Source organism: Seriola lalandi, unplaced genomic scaffold (assembly GCF_002814215.2).
Source record: "Seriola lalandi dorsalis isolate HSWRI2012SDOR001 ecotype SW California unplaced genomic scaffold, Sedor1 jcf7180002054293, whole genome shotgun sequence".
Classification (NCBI taxonomy): Eukaryota; Metazoa; Chordata; class Actinopteri; order Carangiformes; family Carangidae; genus Seriola; species Seriola lalandi.
The window spans coordinates 383038-399865 of NW_019524846.1; the positions used below are offsets into that span (position 1 = coordinate 383038).

Consider the following 16828-nt stretch of genomic DNA (forward strand, 5'->3'; position numbering starts at 1 on the left):
TGGCATACACTCATACCCAGCACACTCACCTCTGTGTGGCCTATATTTTCTCAGTAAACAGAAAATGAAGTGGAATGGCTTAAATGCCGGTATAACCAGTAATTCCCAGGAAAGGTTCCTTGGAGAAATGCCAAGGAAATACAGAGCAGCATTATCTCTGCTTTGTTCAGATTAATATAGCTCCCTGCCATAGCCGAGCCATGCTGCAACTTGAGAGGGACCCAGACAAAGAGTGTCAAATCCACAGGCATGACATGGGATCCAGTTCAGCTGAAACTGGACACTCACAGCAACCAGCACTCAATAGTTTGGTGCTGAACATCAACAAACATTTGTCCAGTTGACTGAGGCCAATATTTTCTGTTGTGAAATGTTATTGTAGAATGTTTTAGGGTTTTGTCTAATGGTCAACGTTGAGTCGGCTAACTGGAAGTTCGATTTTGTGTTTGTTTCTCAGAGGTGTAAAGGCTCAAGCTCCTGACACCATGGATATGGACACGCAGCCACAAGGACAGCAAGCAGCTGTGCCAGTGTTCCAACCCCAGGTAACCCAACACAGAGACACACACATGAACACAATCCAAACTGCAAACTAGTGTTGTCAAGTAATATGACATATAAAGTGAGGTAACGAAAATTGTCAGCTGCCTGATATTCAGTAATACCTTTGATACTGGGGTAAATCTCTGCTATAAGTCAAGTCAGTGTTAGATTCACATGCTAGTTGCTTTAATGTAATGAGGTATATTGATTTTTCATAAATTTAAGATCCAGTCAGCTGAATTAATCTATTAATAGCTTCTCAATTTAATTTCTAAAATGTACTTCATCATGATTCTGATATAAAACTACAAATGCTATGATAAAATATTTTATTCTTGTGGCCTACCCCTGCTGCTAAGGGTTTCTATTTCAGTAAATGTTTTATTGCAGCCGTGACAGATTTTATCCTTCCATATAGTGTTGTGTGATTTTGTTAAAGTTAATACGGACTGTGGGGTTACATATTGTTTTCCTGTAGATTAATTGACAAGGGGAAGTATTTCATAATTTATGACATACCCCTTCATCCATTCATTGTCAGCATACCTTCCCACCACTTTCATGTTTCGAACTGTAAATATTCTGAATTGCCCCTTTTTTCCCTGCTTCAGTCAAGATGCGCTTTTCAGTACAAACATCCTTCAGACCACTGTAGCCTGTGTGTGAGATAGACAGCAGTAGATGAATGTTGAGTTGTTTCTATTGATCAGAGCTCTGGAGGCTGGCACAGCCCGGCCTCCCCACATGCTTCTCTTGGTTCAATACAACTCAGGTTTGCTCCGTGCAGATCTGGTCATTGTTGTATTTTAATACCGCCCTCCAACATCAGGCCCATTGATTTCTCTCCAGAAGGATGTTTTTGCCTCCATAACTATTGAATAAACTTTAAACAAAGAGGATCATCCATATGCCCCAGAGTAAATTTTTTTTTTGAGAAAGAAACAACACTAAAAATAGGCCTATGCTCTCAGTTGTTGTTTTTCTTGCGTTTGCAAGGGCACTGCAACATTAACACTGGAATTGCCAAGGGGGTTAATTTATTCTAAGATTTGTAATTGCAAAATTAAGGATAATTGGGTTGCACACAGAAGAAAGTCAGATAAAAGCTCTAATGATTAATTTGACTTAGGCAGCACACCCCCACGCATACACACAAAGACACTAGATCTTCTGCTGATCTCCCAACAGTTGATTATGTGTTATTGTTCAGGCTTAATGATTTCTCTCTCTGTTTTTCAATCTATTTCTAGCAGTTTACATCAGTGTTAATTCCAGGCCTACTTTTTGTGTTTAAGATATTGGAAGCACAGTGAACTTTCTATGTGGCATCATCATGTTTTTTCACTCTCACAGAGCACGTCTGAACTGATTTCACATTTAGTGGGAGATGGAGACAGTCAGTTAGTATATGTAGATGGCTGTCTAGCCAGCATCCAGATGGGTGTCTTTCAACAAGTCCTCTATCTGTTTCACACTTTCCCAAGGTTCAGTCTGCTTGGCAGCACAGGGGAAAAAAAATCCACCAGCCTCCTCCTGAAGAAATCTGAATTGTATATGTGATGAAGGATATTCTGTATCGCTTGCAATATCATTTCTCTTGGTCCCGGAGGTATGATGCATATGCATTAGGTAAACGAGATGAGCTGGTAAGATGTGCATTTTTAATGGCGCATTTGCTCTTTGAGTGAGTGGGAGGGTTGGTGAGGAGGCCCCCTCAGATCAGATTTTGATCGTCACTGCAGAGTTTGACAGACACGGATCTGTCTGTAAGCGCTGAGACAAGGCGGTGCGGTTGTGGAGCAGATTGAGAGGAGAAGAACGAGAAGCACCTTTGGGGTGAATCCTGCTGGTTTGACTGCCTGGCTGCCTCAGTGGCTGACTGGCTGAGGATGAATATTGCATGGTGCCGTGCTCAAGGGGGCTGGTGACTGGTGAGGGTGGGAGGGATCCCCCCTGCTTGCCAGTTGCTGTTTCTGCCTCTCCGTGTATCCCTCCCTGTCTCTCTTGGAGACTACAGCCACGGTAATCCGACTAATTTTGTAAACATCGTTTACATATGAAAACAATTTATGTCCATACTAGAGCTCTGAGGTCGTATTGATGGAGATCCTCGTCCGTACTAAAGCGCTTGAAAAATAAGAAAGGAGAAACAAAACAAATCTCTTCTTCCTCATTCTGTTTCACTCAGCAAACAGCAAAACTGTACATCACAGCCAACATCTGGTTAGCGATAAGAACGACACAGCTCAGTTATTTAGCTGGGTCTCAGCAGGATAAACCTTTGTTGCTGGTTCTAATGCAGATAAACTTACAATATATTTGTTCTTATTTATACAGTTCTTAGTTTTTGTTGTCCAACAACTCAATGAGCAGAAAACAGTGTTTAATCACTGGTCATAAATGCTAACTGTTAACTAACTGTTAACTGAATATCAGTCAGTAGTTTATGATCACACTCATCTGACAATATAAACATTAAACACAGCTTAATGCAGCGTGTGCGTGGTGTGATCAGCTATTACACTGCTTTTTCTGTGATATATATTGTGAGATGAATTAATACAGGGATTTTCACCACATGACTTGAATAGGCCTGCTGTTTTTTTTGGTCAGCATCATCCTTTCTGTTGCTGAACTAATTACATACAACTGACATCGCTTTTCTTTTTGCAACCAAATCTTTCTTTTCTGTGTTTGTCCCGTTCCTTGCTCATTTTCAGGTTGCGGTCGATGACTAGCAGGGGTGTGGTCTGCTATGGTTGTTTGATAAACTGATCAGACTGTAATTGGTGGTTTGCTGTGCGTGGGGAGTCTGCATGTCACTCAATAGCAACAAACTCTGTGTATCCAAGACCTTAATTCTGAGTAAATTATGGAATATCAGACAGACTTCTCTTGTAGATTAGTCATGGAAAATGAGAACTGAGCGAGTTTTCTTTTTGTATTAAGCAGCTAAAAAGGTGAAGACGTGTTTAATTCACTGAACGTGAATGAGAGCATGGGTACCATTTGTGTGGGGCCTGGTGGGTCGCCTCGGCTGGTGCCAAGCAGCTCATTTAGAACCGGTGCAGACCAGGGGAATCCAAAAGCTGTCTGTGAGCAGTTGATTATATAGAGTAATCCATTTTGTTTGGGAAGTGGCATTGACTGTGGGCTAGGGATGGATGGATAGGAGGAGGTTCTACTGAAAAAGAATAGCTTAGAGCAGCTAATTCTAAAAACAGAAGAAATTAGTGTGAATCAGTTCATTTTTTGGGACTTGGACCTTAGTTCCAAATTCAAGATTGTGAACTATGAATGTGAATGAGTACATTTTAATCTGTGTGAACTGAACTTTGAGCTAGCTCTTGTGACACTGATGATGATGCTGAACCATATATTGTACAACCCTATCGTGATATTAACATTTAAAATAAGTGATCACAGGCGCCCTGGTGGCCTTGGGATAAAGGTACCAACCAGGCACCACAATGACCCCAGTTCATATCTGGTCTCGGACCCATGTTAATTGTCATTTCCCATCTTGTACACTCCTCATTTCCTTTATTTTTCTACTACTGGATATCTAATTTCCACCATCCACACATTTTTTCAAAGCTCAGTTTTCAGGTGCTGGTTCAATGTGGACAGTCCTGCCAAAATGGAGAGATGCGTTTTCAAATTTCGCTGGCTCTGTGTGGACGTGCCCCGAGTTTCTCTCTCTGTTTCTGCATCCCTCCCTGTCTCTCTCCATGGGAGACAGCACCTCTCTGCCGCCGCTGGCCTTTCTGTGGCAGCCGTTGGCACTGCTGGGCTGTCACATCACACCCTCTTCCCTCTGCTGCTTGTCTTCCCCCCCTCTCACCCTCTTTCCCTCTCCCTGTCTTCTGCATTCCCTCTTCCACTCTCCATGTGTCTTGTCAGTTGTGTTTGGCAATGGTGTCATTATCGGGCAGCCCGTATCACACTTCCTCCGATGAGCTGTCTATCTGCTCTCTCTGTCTCTCTGTCTCTCTCTCTCTCTCTCTTTCTCTCTCTCTCTCTCTCCCCCTCTCTCTTTCAGTCCCCCTGCTAGTGAGTTGCCCATGGCGGTTGTGTGTCACCTTTATACCCAAGACATGCTGTCCCTCACAGACGTTACCCATAATGCTTTGCACGGCTGCCACTAAATCTCCATCCTTTGCAGCTTGTCGCCATCACAAACCAGAATGATGTGAGTGAAAAGAGTAAGCACAAAACAAAACACAGAAATGTAAGTTGAGAAAAAGATGAAGGAAGTCTGTATTATGAAGATCATAATTTAAAAAGAGGGTAATGATCACTAATTGCTTTGTTGTCTCAGCCTTTATTTATTGTATATGCCTGGAGTAAATTATCACTTCTGACATGTGATCCCATATCATTACAGTAATCTAAGGATTTTTCAATGATTTAGTTTTGGCAATTCTTTTGTGGATTTCAGACATTGATAAGAGAAGTTTGTAATGAATAAATGTAAAATAAAGTGATTAATTAATTTCAGGTAAATATTCAGCTTTGTTTTGAAGTCTACTGAAGAATTGTTTTTAATGCCTTGACTGGGTGGTTTTACCTAACATGCCCAGTTTTTTCTTCTTCTGTTTCTAAATGATGGACATCTGATGAAAGAAACACATCCATGCCATGCTTTCCTCATTCAGATAAACATGATACACAAGACCTGTGAAAAGTCCACTAGGCCTTTATGTTTTTGCTCAGCCAGCTTATTTAACATACACATGAAGAGTCAGGTTTAGATTCTTACAAGAACTAATCTGTATAACCCTCCCAGTTTTGTTCAGACACTGACCCTGCGTCATTCAGGGTCATTCCTCTGTGACTTCCCTTGTGTGTGTGTGTGTGTGTGTGTGTGTGTGTGTGTGTGTGTGTGTGTGTGTGTGTGTGTGTGTGTGTGTGTTTGTCAGGGCTTTGTGTTTCAGCTGGGAGCTCCTGATTGTGTGACACCCGTGTGCGGCAGATGAGACGGCCTGTCAGTCAGCTGTGGCCTGGCTGCCCTTTGAAGGCCAGGCCAGGGGGCGAAGAGGTGCCGCAAATGGCCTGTGAAGTTTACATACACTGCCCACTGCTAAACAGATTAGCTCTAATGAAGTGTCTAATGCCGGGGCCGCTGGCTGACATAATCCTGCCTGGCAGCCCGGCCCCTTGGCTGCCAAAAAAGCCGCCCTCCCTCCAGCCCTCTCTTCCGCCCTCGCACGGCCTCTGCTGCCACCCAGGGCGACTCCACACGGGGAGGTGCCCACTGTTAATCATGCCGGACAGTGTGCGATCTGACATGCAAATGTAGGTCATTGCATATGTAAATGTGTGATTACGGGGCTGGCATGCCAGGACACATTAGCAAGACTGTGCTCTCAGCAGGCGGTTGTCACAGCGCTTTAGAGGCTCATGCTAACATTTGTCAAGCTACCACGCAGCGAATGAAAGCAATGCCCTCTTGTCCTCTCTCGCTCGCTCTCTCTCTCTCGCTTCCTGATCTATATGCCTCAAACTGTCCATCCTGCATCGTTGCACAAATTCAGGATGGACATTATTAACATAAACCATCGCACAATATGGCCACTCTTTCAATGTGACACACCTTGCAGATATTTGTGTAGGTTTTGCATTTGCCATCTCTTTAATATAACTTCAAATGATTGTAAAATCTCCAGTGGAAAAATACGTTATATATAAGCTTTTAGTTTTAGTTATTACCAAAGGGCTACAGCAGTTCTTTAGAGCTACAGTAATATTGAACAATGGGTTGTGGGGCAGAGTGTCATGCTTGCTGTCAGATTGACTCTCAGACTGCTCAGGATGATGGTGGTGTCATGCTGAAAAATGCACACACCTCGGCAGTGTTAATTGGACAGGGCATCTCATTGGCTCACACCCTTCTTTTGGCTGTCAACTTAAAAAAAACTATGAAATGTTTAAATTGGTTCCTTACTCTGCCCCAGGCCTGGCCTTATTTGAACAATCCTGTTCAGAATCACTTGATTATGAATCAGTGTTTATCAAACAAAAATAAATATTTGCTACCCTGACAGAATTTGCTGCTTTTCACTGTTTTATATCACTTTAAATTGAATATTTTTGGGCTTAGGCCTGTTGACTCGCAATTTGAAGATGTCACCTTGGGCTCTTGGAAATTTTTCTAAATTTTCTCACATTTTGTGTCAGTGGTTTCCTTCCTCTGTATTTTGGTTGGGTATAATTGTTAATTCTCCACTGAATTAAAATTTCATTGTCTTCATTGGTAGAGAGTAGACAGCTGAGGGAATCCTGTATAGCCTCCGGTCTGATCATGGTAACTCTGTCAAACTGTGAAATACAAGTGGAGCGCACAAGTGTGATGACACTCCCTTCTTGTGTGTTTTAGTGGTTAGGAGATTAATTTTTTGACCTTCTCCCCCTCTTCGTATTCCTTCCGTCTGTCCTAAGTCTCTTGCCCCTGAGCTGCTCCCACAGCTACACTGGCAGAAGCGCTGGTGACATGTGGCATTCTGATATCTGTCACCTTCTGTTTGCTCCCGCCAACGCCTTGTACAAGTTTACCAAAAGGCTGGAAAGGTCATGCAGCCTGCTCTGTGCTTTTTTTTCACACATCATATCCAAGGGGCTCATTCTGGTTTATTTTTGAGTGTTTTTTTTTTTGGACGGTGAGTGTTTCAGCTTGCTCAGCCAATCCTGTGGCGAGGAATCTTGTAGTCTGTGGTCTAATGCCAGACGGTCAGTGATATAACTTGGCGTACTACAAAGCAAGAAGACTCTGGATTCTTGTGAACTTAAAACCAAGTCACTGCTCCTTGATTACTTCAGGGACGTCAGTGTGCCATATGAGCCACAGAGTGTCACCCATTAAGCCAGCGGTAATTATTAGCCTGCCTAGCAGATGTAAGGTATAGGGTTTAATTAATTACATAGGAAAATTGTCAATCCACATATAAAAGTAAATTTGATTTAAAAAAAAAAAAAAAAAGAAGAAAAGATTCATAACTAGTAATCCAAAGTTAATGTCTGGTGGCAGCATGGCAGCCACCTCCAAAAGACACTGTCAGGCCCTGCGTGATGCCGTTCTACTCCATGTAAAAAGTTAGATCAGGTAAATTGTTGACTCACTTCTTGTAAGTTTACACTTGAATTGATTAGGAAAAACATTTGCAAACCTCTAGGTGTTTTTTGGTTAGCTATGTAAATAACAGAAAATAAGTATTTTCCTCCATGAGCTTTTAGTGAGGTGATGTGGTGCTGCAGTTAAATCTGTACACATTCCTCAAGACCTTTCACAGCGTGACACATCAGCCTAATGCCAGTCAAATCATCAGAAGCCTAGAGCAGCCTCTCAGCAAAACAAACTACAGAAGCTAGGCCTCACCACAGTTTCACCCACACCCTTCAGCCCTCACCCTTTGGCTCTTTCAGTAATATGGAGCAGTTGCACTTCAATGGCAAAAACGTGGTTAGCACAAAATATCTGTAAATTTTTTGTTTTTTGTTTCTATCCTGCGTGTGCATATGAAGTTTGAACGTGTGTAGATGTTTATAGAGTTGTTGTTTTATTTTCTTTCAGAAACCACTGCAGCCAGATATGGGCCACAATTCACTGGCTAACTTCCAGATTGAGAAGAAGATTGGTCGTGGGCAGTTCAGTGAGGTGTACCGGGCCAGGTACCTGCTAGACAACACATCAGTGGCCCTGAAGAAAGTTCAAGTAAGGCACAGGAAATGAGTCACTTTGAATACTAAGTGCATCCACCGTTTTCAGCGGAAGTGAAATGTCAAACTATTCTTGTGTCTAATGATTTTTTATCATCATGAATGGATAACAAAAACCTTAGCCTGTCACAAGGCCAACACAAACAGACTTAGATACCCCTACTCACAATTACAGGCAATTTAGCTCAGAGAAATGTATCTCATGTGCAGACAGGATGGTAAATGGTAAATGTACTTGTACTTATATAGCGCTTTTCTCGTCTTACTGACCACTCAAAGCACTTTACAATACTTGCCACATTCACCCATTCACTCACACATTCATACATCAAACTTATACACTGACATCAGGGGCAATGTGGAGTTCAGTATCTTGCCCAAGAATACTTCGACATGCGGCCTGGAGAAGCCGGGGATTGAACAACCACCGACCTTCTAATTAGTGGACGAACTGCTCTCGCTCCTGAGCCATGATAATAATGATCGGATAATAATGATCAGATAATCTGCAGTAGCATAAAGTCATGAATCCACATAGTGATATGGCTGATACATAAGAAAGCTCAAGAAAGCATCGTGAGTCTGAAATAAACTATGTGTCAGTATGCTGAAAAATTAAAGAAAAGAGTCAGAGATTTATATTTTTTGTCAGTTTTTTTAAATTAAAAATTGCTAATTGTTATTAACCACTCTGATAGTGAGGACCGCCACCACAGAACTACCACATGCAAGCACTTAAAATATGCATTAATTGTATTTTTTGTTGTGTGATTAAGTGCAGTATGCCTGTGAATAGGCTAATTTCCATTCACAGTGTGCCTGCAGTTCTCATGGTGAATTAGTACATGCAATATTCACTGACTTATACACACATACACAAAACTAGGAGGGTATGCTGCTCCAGTTGAGTTTGTATCCACATACACACACCCCACACACAGCTTACACAGTGATATGTGCGTGTTACTCAGATGTGAAACACCTGTAGTCACTCCAACGCCACCCTCTAGATAACAGCAACCATGTTTTCTGTTAAGTGTTTTTTTTCCTGTTTTCTCTACATCTCTCCATCTTCCCATTTCTTGAATATGTCATAACACCCCTCTCTGTCCTCTCTCTTTCTTTCTCTCTCTCTCTCCCCTCTTTTGATCTCTTGATAGATATTCGACTTGATGGATGCCAAAGCTCGGCAAGATTGCATCAAAGAGATAGATCTCCTTAAGGTAAAGAACCAGAGAAGAGTGAGACGGCGTCATGCGCTGTGCTCTGTTCTCTTAAGGTGCCTCAGCTGAGACCTTCCACCACAGGAAAACAATTGATCTGCACCAGACAGCTTGGATTTATGTGTTGTGTGTATGTGGGCACATGCACGAGTGTGCATGCTGCCTTGCATGGTTATGAATGCAGAAGGGTGTTTGTGTATTTGTGAACACAGGTAAAAAAAGTGAATGAATACGTGTGTGTGACTGTACAGTACGTGTGTATTGTGCAGGAGTGTTACATCCCTCCAGGCTCACATTGACTCTTTTTTTTATGCCAAAAGTATAATTTTTTAAATCTTTTTGTAATGTTTAAAGCTGGGCAACAGAGCATCAGCATGGAAATTTAGCAGCCTCCCTCATGTGTCTCTTGATGTTTTACCTCCTCCCTTTCCTCATTCTTTTTTTACTTTTTTATTTTCCAATGAAGAGGTTTCATTTATCAAACTACCTTAAACGCGTGTCAGCCGGGCTGCTCTCAAATACTAACGAACAACTAATGACAGCTTCAATATTTGCCCCTGTCTGCAAAATTGTAGATATGTGTCAAAGTTGTGTGTGTTTGCGGTTTGATTGTGTGCGTTCATGCGTCCCTGGTAGTGTTCCCCTCCATATATGCGGCCTCTCTGTGTGCGTGTGTGTGCACTGCAGGCAGTTTGTGCACATATGCACGCTCACACGTACACATTAGGGAGAACAAGAAAACAAAACCAATTAATTTGTGCCACACAAACACTTCAGTAAAGCTCCTGGGGCTCTTTGGGCCAATCAAAGACAACAATACTCAGATGCAGGCGAGACCCTGTAGAGAGCTGTAATCTGAGTAGCAGATCATTGACTTGATGGCACGAGACAGCAGAGTTCCCCTGGGTCCATATCTCTGACCTCCTAAGAGGGGTCAGGGTAGGGTTAAATGTCACACTCTGCCAGGTGACAACATTTCTCATTTCCTTTATGCAACTCTTATGTTTCCATTTTTCTTCTCTCACTATATGGATCCTCTTCCTCCATACCTTTCTTTTGTGTCCTTCCCTTCTGCTTGTACCTATCCCTTCTTTCTATACCTTATTCGCCCAGCTGCTATGTAGCTCCATCCATCCCTTCTCTTTTCCCTCTCCTTGTTTTTCCCCCCTCAGAGCTTTTAGTTCCCTTATTTTCATCCTGTAAACTGATTGCTAGTGAACATGGAAGTTATGCCTGGCCCTGTGCTACCCAGACAGCCTAATAATAAAGGGCTATGAGAGAGAGACAGTCCTTCTGCCTTATCCCCACTAGACAGGCCAACAGGAGACACAGCCAAATCAGAATAATGAGAGGCACACTGGCATGGACCGACTGGAATGACACACATACATGTGCATGGACACACACACAGAGACACACACACATACACACACATGCGCTTGCAGCCACACACACACACACACACACACACACACACACACACACACACACACACAGTGTCATGGCCTTTCAACAGTCGGCCTATTTGTTTGTTTGTCTGTCTGTGTTTATGTCTGCTCATTCATCTGTATTTTCCTCTTCTGGCATGATGATTTCAACTTGAGAATCTCACTTCTCACTCGGTCCTTTTGTCTAAATCTGCGCTGATAGGAATGTTGGTTGCAGAAATAGCCCGCTCCCTGCCAATCTGCTAGTTTCACCATTCTTGAAATCCCATAGCTGTGTATTCCTCTCGCTTGTGGTTACTATCAAGACTGGATTGTATTCTGAAGACTAATGATCTGCCCTAATTAGCAGTGAAGAGCTGTAATGATGTCTGTGTGCTTGCTTCTCTGTGTTTTGTGTTATGTGTTGTGCAGAAATGTGTGGTGCGTGTGTGTCTGCGTGCATGTCTGGGTTCTGCATCTGATTAGATTATACCAGCGGTTTACTGACAAGACATAGGACTGGCAGCAACCAGCTTCATTTAACCTTATACACACACTATAAATTCACAATCTTTAGGTCTGTTCATGAGCAATATACTTCTTTTGCAAGTTTAATATATATTTAGTTTCTCTTCCAATTGACAAACAACCCCAAATTACGAATCTACTCATTTTCTTACTTAGTGCATTGAAAAGTATGAATATTTCATGCAACACAAGGCATTCATTTCTGCTGGTGATGGGCATCGAAGGCTGATTTTACTGCATCTTCCTCAGTTTTCAGCCATTGTTCCCATTTCTTCAGCTGCTTTATCATTACACTATAAACTAATTTATTATCCTGGTTATATTTGTGCCATCAGATTGAATTAGTCAGTGTGTTGTTCTTCCTTGCAACACATCACCAGCTCACCAAATATACCACATAGTCTTGCATGACTAAGTGATTACACACACTGGTGGGTATCAGCCAGCATGTGTAATTACATAATCAAGCAAGACTCTATGTGATATTTCCCAATGAGTGATTGTTGTATTGCAGTAGGCTCCCATCCATCATTTACATAAACATCTGCATGTGAACATATCTCTTCATTTCACTGTATCCTCCGCCTGAGGTTCAAGTTGTGGAAGTGGAGTGGGTTGGGATGGGTGGAGGAGGGGACTTGTCATCACTCCCTGGCTGTGCTACAGTGTGGAGCCGTGTAGAACTGCCACTCTCAGCCAAAAATACATTTGGCAAGAGAGGGCAAGGCAGGGTGAAGGAAAGATGGAGACATGAGAAAGGGAAAGAGAGAACGAATGAAAAAGAGGATCGTGGAGGGATGCAGAGATGGAGTGGAGAGTGTAGTGTAGCGTAGTGTACTGTACTGTGCTCTCCTTTTCCCTCTTCTCTGCATCATCCAGAGCATGAACATTTCTTTAATCACAGCAGAGAAAGCAGAGCGGAGCCGAGTGGAGGACGCCTGTCACACTGCTCCGTCTGCTTGCATCACAGCCCCCCCCAACATCGCCACGCCACACAGCTCCATGTCTCCAGCTCTCCACATATCACTATTTCTCTGCCTTTTCCCTCCCCCCTTTCTCTAACTCTATTCACCTTATCCCTCTCCTGCTCTTTTTTTCCCCCTTCTCACCTTTGTTCTCTTTCCCTTCCTCTTCACCCTGCCCTGTCTCCATCATTCCTTTTACTTGTCTGTGTCACTGTGTCATTTGTTTCTTTCCCTTCATTGCGCCTCCCTCCCTCCCCCTTTTCTCTTGTTGCTCTGGATGGATAGAGACTTTTTTCTTACTACAGGGAATGCTGTTCCTGCCTTATTGACCAGCCAACAGGAAGGAATCTCAGCCAAAGATGAGCCTGGGATGCTTGTTTTTGTGACTGCCAGTCATGTCAGACTGTCAGGCGTGTGTGTGCGTGCGTGTGGGTGTGTTTGTCTCACACATGGGTTGTTGTCATCACAGACAGAGGGGTTGTTGTGACATGTCACCCAGCTTTGTCACACTTGAGGACAAAACCGTCTCATTAGGTCCACACTTACCAAATATGGATTGCAAATATGGATTCAACTGTTTTATTTTAATTGGTGGTGAAAGTATATTTGATGGCACAACTCATGACATTAATTTTGTTATTTATCAGCTGGTAGGTTGTTTTGATATAGATTGTATATCTATAGTCTATAGCTTCCACAAGGAAGGATTTTCACTCTTGGGTTAGGTAGCGTGACCATGGATACTCTTAATTTGACAAGCGTCACCAACATGTCTTGTGCTTTTTCTTTATCTCTCATGTATTCTTTTCTCCCACAGCAATTGAACCACCCCAATGTGATAAAGTACCACGCATCTTTTATTGAGGACAATGAGCTAAACATAGTCCTGGAGTTAGCGGATGCTGGGGACCTCTCACGAATGATCAAGGTAAGGAATTCAGCACAACAGCTGCCCTGCTAGCTCACTCTCTTGTTCAAGCAGCCCAAAGAGCTGTTGATTTGTTTGTGTGGTTATGAAAAACTTTGAGTAACACTCAACCAAAACAGGCTTTAAGGACACAAATGAAAAAAATGAAAATATACCATAATTTGGCTTATCAGATTTTATTCAACTATAAGGGGAAATTCTGGGGCCAACTTTGGTTTTACAGATTGTATGTGCAGTTGTAAAAATTTTAAAACTTTGAGCATAAATTAAAGTGCAAATTATTAACAACACCCTAATTATTTTTGTGGAAATGAATTTGTTTGTGATTTATGCAAATGTACTTCCTTACTTACCCTGTCTTAACACCACTTCACTTTAATACTCAACATTTTCACACCCAGTCAGCAATCAGATTTAGTGATCACAAAAAATGTAGTCTCCTGGATTGGCAATAGTCCACCCAACTTAAAATACTTTAATATGATGTTGAATAATTAGATAACTGATTTTAATACATGACAACCATATCTGACAAATATGATAGCAGGTCTAACATCCTGTCTCACACTTATTATCAGAAAGTAATGCTATTATGGAAGCAACAAGCTGCTGACGTGGCCTTTTGTAACTGAAGGCATGGTGGCAGGGGGTCTGTGGTTTGTGGTTTTTGCAGGATTTTGACTACCTGGACACTGAGTCAGTCTGAATCATCCATTCCACAATGAAACCAAAAACCCAAGAATATAAGGCCTCCTGCAACCTTCTTTAATCCCAGTACTCTGTGGTGAAGTGCCTTGACTGTGAAAGGGAAGTTGTTAAAAATCAAACTATGATTAATTATCATAAAGCTCCAGCATGTGTTGTATGTGAACAAATACTGAGCATGACTTATCTGGCTTTAATCTTAAATTGTCCTCATGTCTTTTACATATTAAATCTTGAGGTGTCATTTGCCGTAACATTTTAATGAGAGATTTGGTAAAACATGAGGTTTTAATAGTTTTTTTTCCCAGATGTATATTGTCATTTTTCCCCAAATAGTGGCCACATGTCTTGGAAAAAATCTGCCCACCAATTCATCTTGGCTAGATCTTCCTCAGAAATGAGATGTAGTAATTTCAATGGTTCTAACCAGTAAAATCAACATTCAAACTGAATGTAGATTATAACTACTTAACTATAAGCATGTGTATAGTGGAATAAAGCGCACAATGTGTAGCTTTGAACCACATAGGTGTGTCAAGTTGATTTCGGTCTATTAGGTTTTTACAGCTGGGATGTTGTTGTTGAAATTGGAGCAGCAGAAGGAAGAGGGTTGGAAGCGATTACATCCCAGGCTCACCCTGTTATTCGTTTTTGAGTTAGACCAAATCCTGAGTTATTATAAAAACCTGCCAGTATAGCAAATTAGTGGTGTGCATGTAAAAAGCCTGGTCTTCTCCCATGCATAAATGATGCCGCAGCATTGAATCGGCACAGCTCGACAAGCTGTTTGCAGTCATACTCAGCAGCTCCACATTCGCATAGTTCAACACAGCAAATTAGGAGAGGCGAGGATTAGCGGTACAAGAGAGTGAACATGGCAGGCTCGGCACACACACATACACACACTGATATATATCCTGTACAGACACACACACGTACACACACTGAATACATACATATGCCATACTGGGTAAGCAAAGAATGTGCAGACACCACCATGGAAACATACTCTCACACATGTTCACAGATACACTTTACAGAGATATAACATGGCAGCCCGAAGAGGTAAGATAACAAACCACAGAGCATCACTGCTATCTTAGCTAAGCTACCGAGGATGCTGGGAGCATTCAGAATGTGTCTCCTCCTTATGGCTGCTGACAACACACACTCACACATACACGTATGTACACGCCTCTCCTCTACACCATTTGTCTCCCGCACACTTTTAAATGATTTGCTTTTCTAATGTAACAGTGGCAGTCCAGAGGTGCATGCCAGGGCTTAGCCCCCACTTCTTCGACTGTAATGTGAAGTAAACACATTCGTACAGTGTTCCATATGTAAAACAGAACGCCCCCCGATGCATGAATTTAACATTTTTTATTCTTTTTGATTTTTCCTCTTCCATGCAGCTCTCTCCTCCTTTCTCTCTTCCTCCCTCATTCTCTATTACTCTCTCTCTGACCATCTCAGAATTCAAATGAAATCAAATGGTCCTTGATTTGCATGCACTTACAGAATATTGCATGTGCAGTGTTTGCTGTTAAAGGCATGGAGAAGAGGGTGGTGGTGGTGTTGGTGGGTGTCTATGTGCTCCCCCATTGACATCAAACAGTCCTCTGATATGGAAATGGGAGGGCAAGGGAAGAATGGCTCCTCGCTGACGCTTTGTTTGGATGTAGGCCAAGGTCTATCCCTCCCGTTCTCCCTCTCTGCATCTATCTCTATCGCTCTCTTTCTCTCACACCTTTCTTCATTTTCTGTCCCTCTTACCTACAATGTTTCCTTTACTTCATTCCTTTTCTCCACTATTTGCTCTCACCCCATCTATCTCCCTCTCTGTCTTTGTTTTCTCTCATTCTCTCTCCCTTGTTCTTTCTCACATTGTTTAGTAGGCTCATGGACCAGAATTTGTAGCAGTCCTGTCCTCTCTCCTCCTTGACCCCTGACCTCACTGGAGACAATGGGTTATTCTGTTTTTCTGGCAAATAAACCTACTATTCCTACTACTATATACCCAACCTTAATGTAGTGCAGTAAATATTGCAGCCTCATTATGAGAACACCCTGGAGAGAGGTAGGATAGGTTGGAACAGCAAAAAAGGAAAGGAGATTCCACACAAGGACTGCATATCTTCCAGCACACACAATCACACACATAGTTTCCCAAAATGATAGTTGTAGCAACAGTAGTTATAGTGCCACAAATCTTAAAAATACATGCATACACACGTACATAGACAGTTACCCTGTCAATACTGTATATTAAATTATTGTCAGTGAAGTAATTAACTTGATTAATATTGCAGCACTTGTTGATTTCATAAGTCTGATTTATATAGCTACCTCCTTGTTGATACCCTAGAAATGTTCCCTTACTGTGCTGTTGGTTTTATTAAGTTTTTCTAGGTAAGAGTCTTTGCTAAATGCTTAGATTGTAATTGCCATGTGAAGGACTCTCATACAAACTGGTGAAAGTCGAGGCTTTTCTTTCCTGCAAATGGACCCATGAGCACATCCCATAAAATTCGCCTGGTAGCCATATTTCTTACATCTACTTAGTCTTACACACCGCCGTTTGAGGAGGAGTTCCTATCATCAGTTGTTGATGTTAGTCATGGTGGATCAATAAGCCATTATGTCTAAGCTGAGGCTCTGTCATCACTGTGGCTTTTCTGGAGAGGGACCAGAGTCTTGATGATCCAGAACGACTCACTCAGCCCTCCAAAATAAATAAATAAATAAATAAATAAACTGAAAAACAACTGGAACCACTGTGCCACTGAAAGC

The 16828-nt window shown here is 42.1% G+C and overlaps 1 protein-coding gene across 1 annotated transcript in view; it reads left to right on the plus strand.

The window, feature by feature from the left end:
* nek7 (NIMA-related kinase 7) overlaps nucleotides 1–16828 on the plus strand; it is a 58212-nt gene that overhangs the window by 20271 nt on the left and 21113 nt on the right. The window contains exons 2-5 of the mRNA XM_023406013.2: nucleotides 458–545; nucleotides 8114–8254; nucleotides 9420–9482; nucleotides 13220–13330. Coding sequence (XP_023261781.1) covers nucleotides 486–545; nucleotides 8114–8254; nucleotides 9420–9482; nucleotides 13220–13330 — 375 coding nt within the window. The 5' untranslated portion in view covers nucleotides 458–485. The remainder of the gene's footprint in view (nucleotides 1–457; nucleotides 546–8113; nucleotides 8255–9419; nucleotides 9483–13219; nucleotides 13331–16828) is intronic.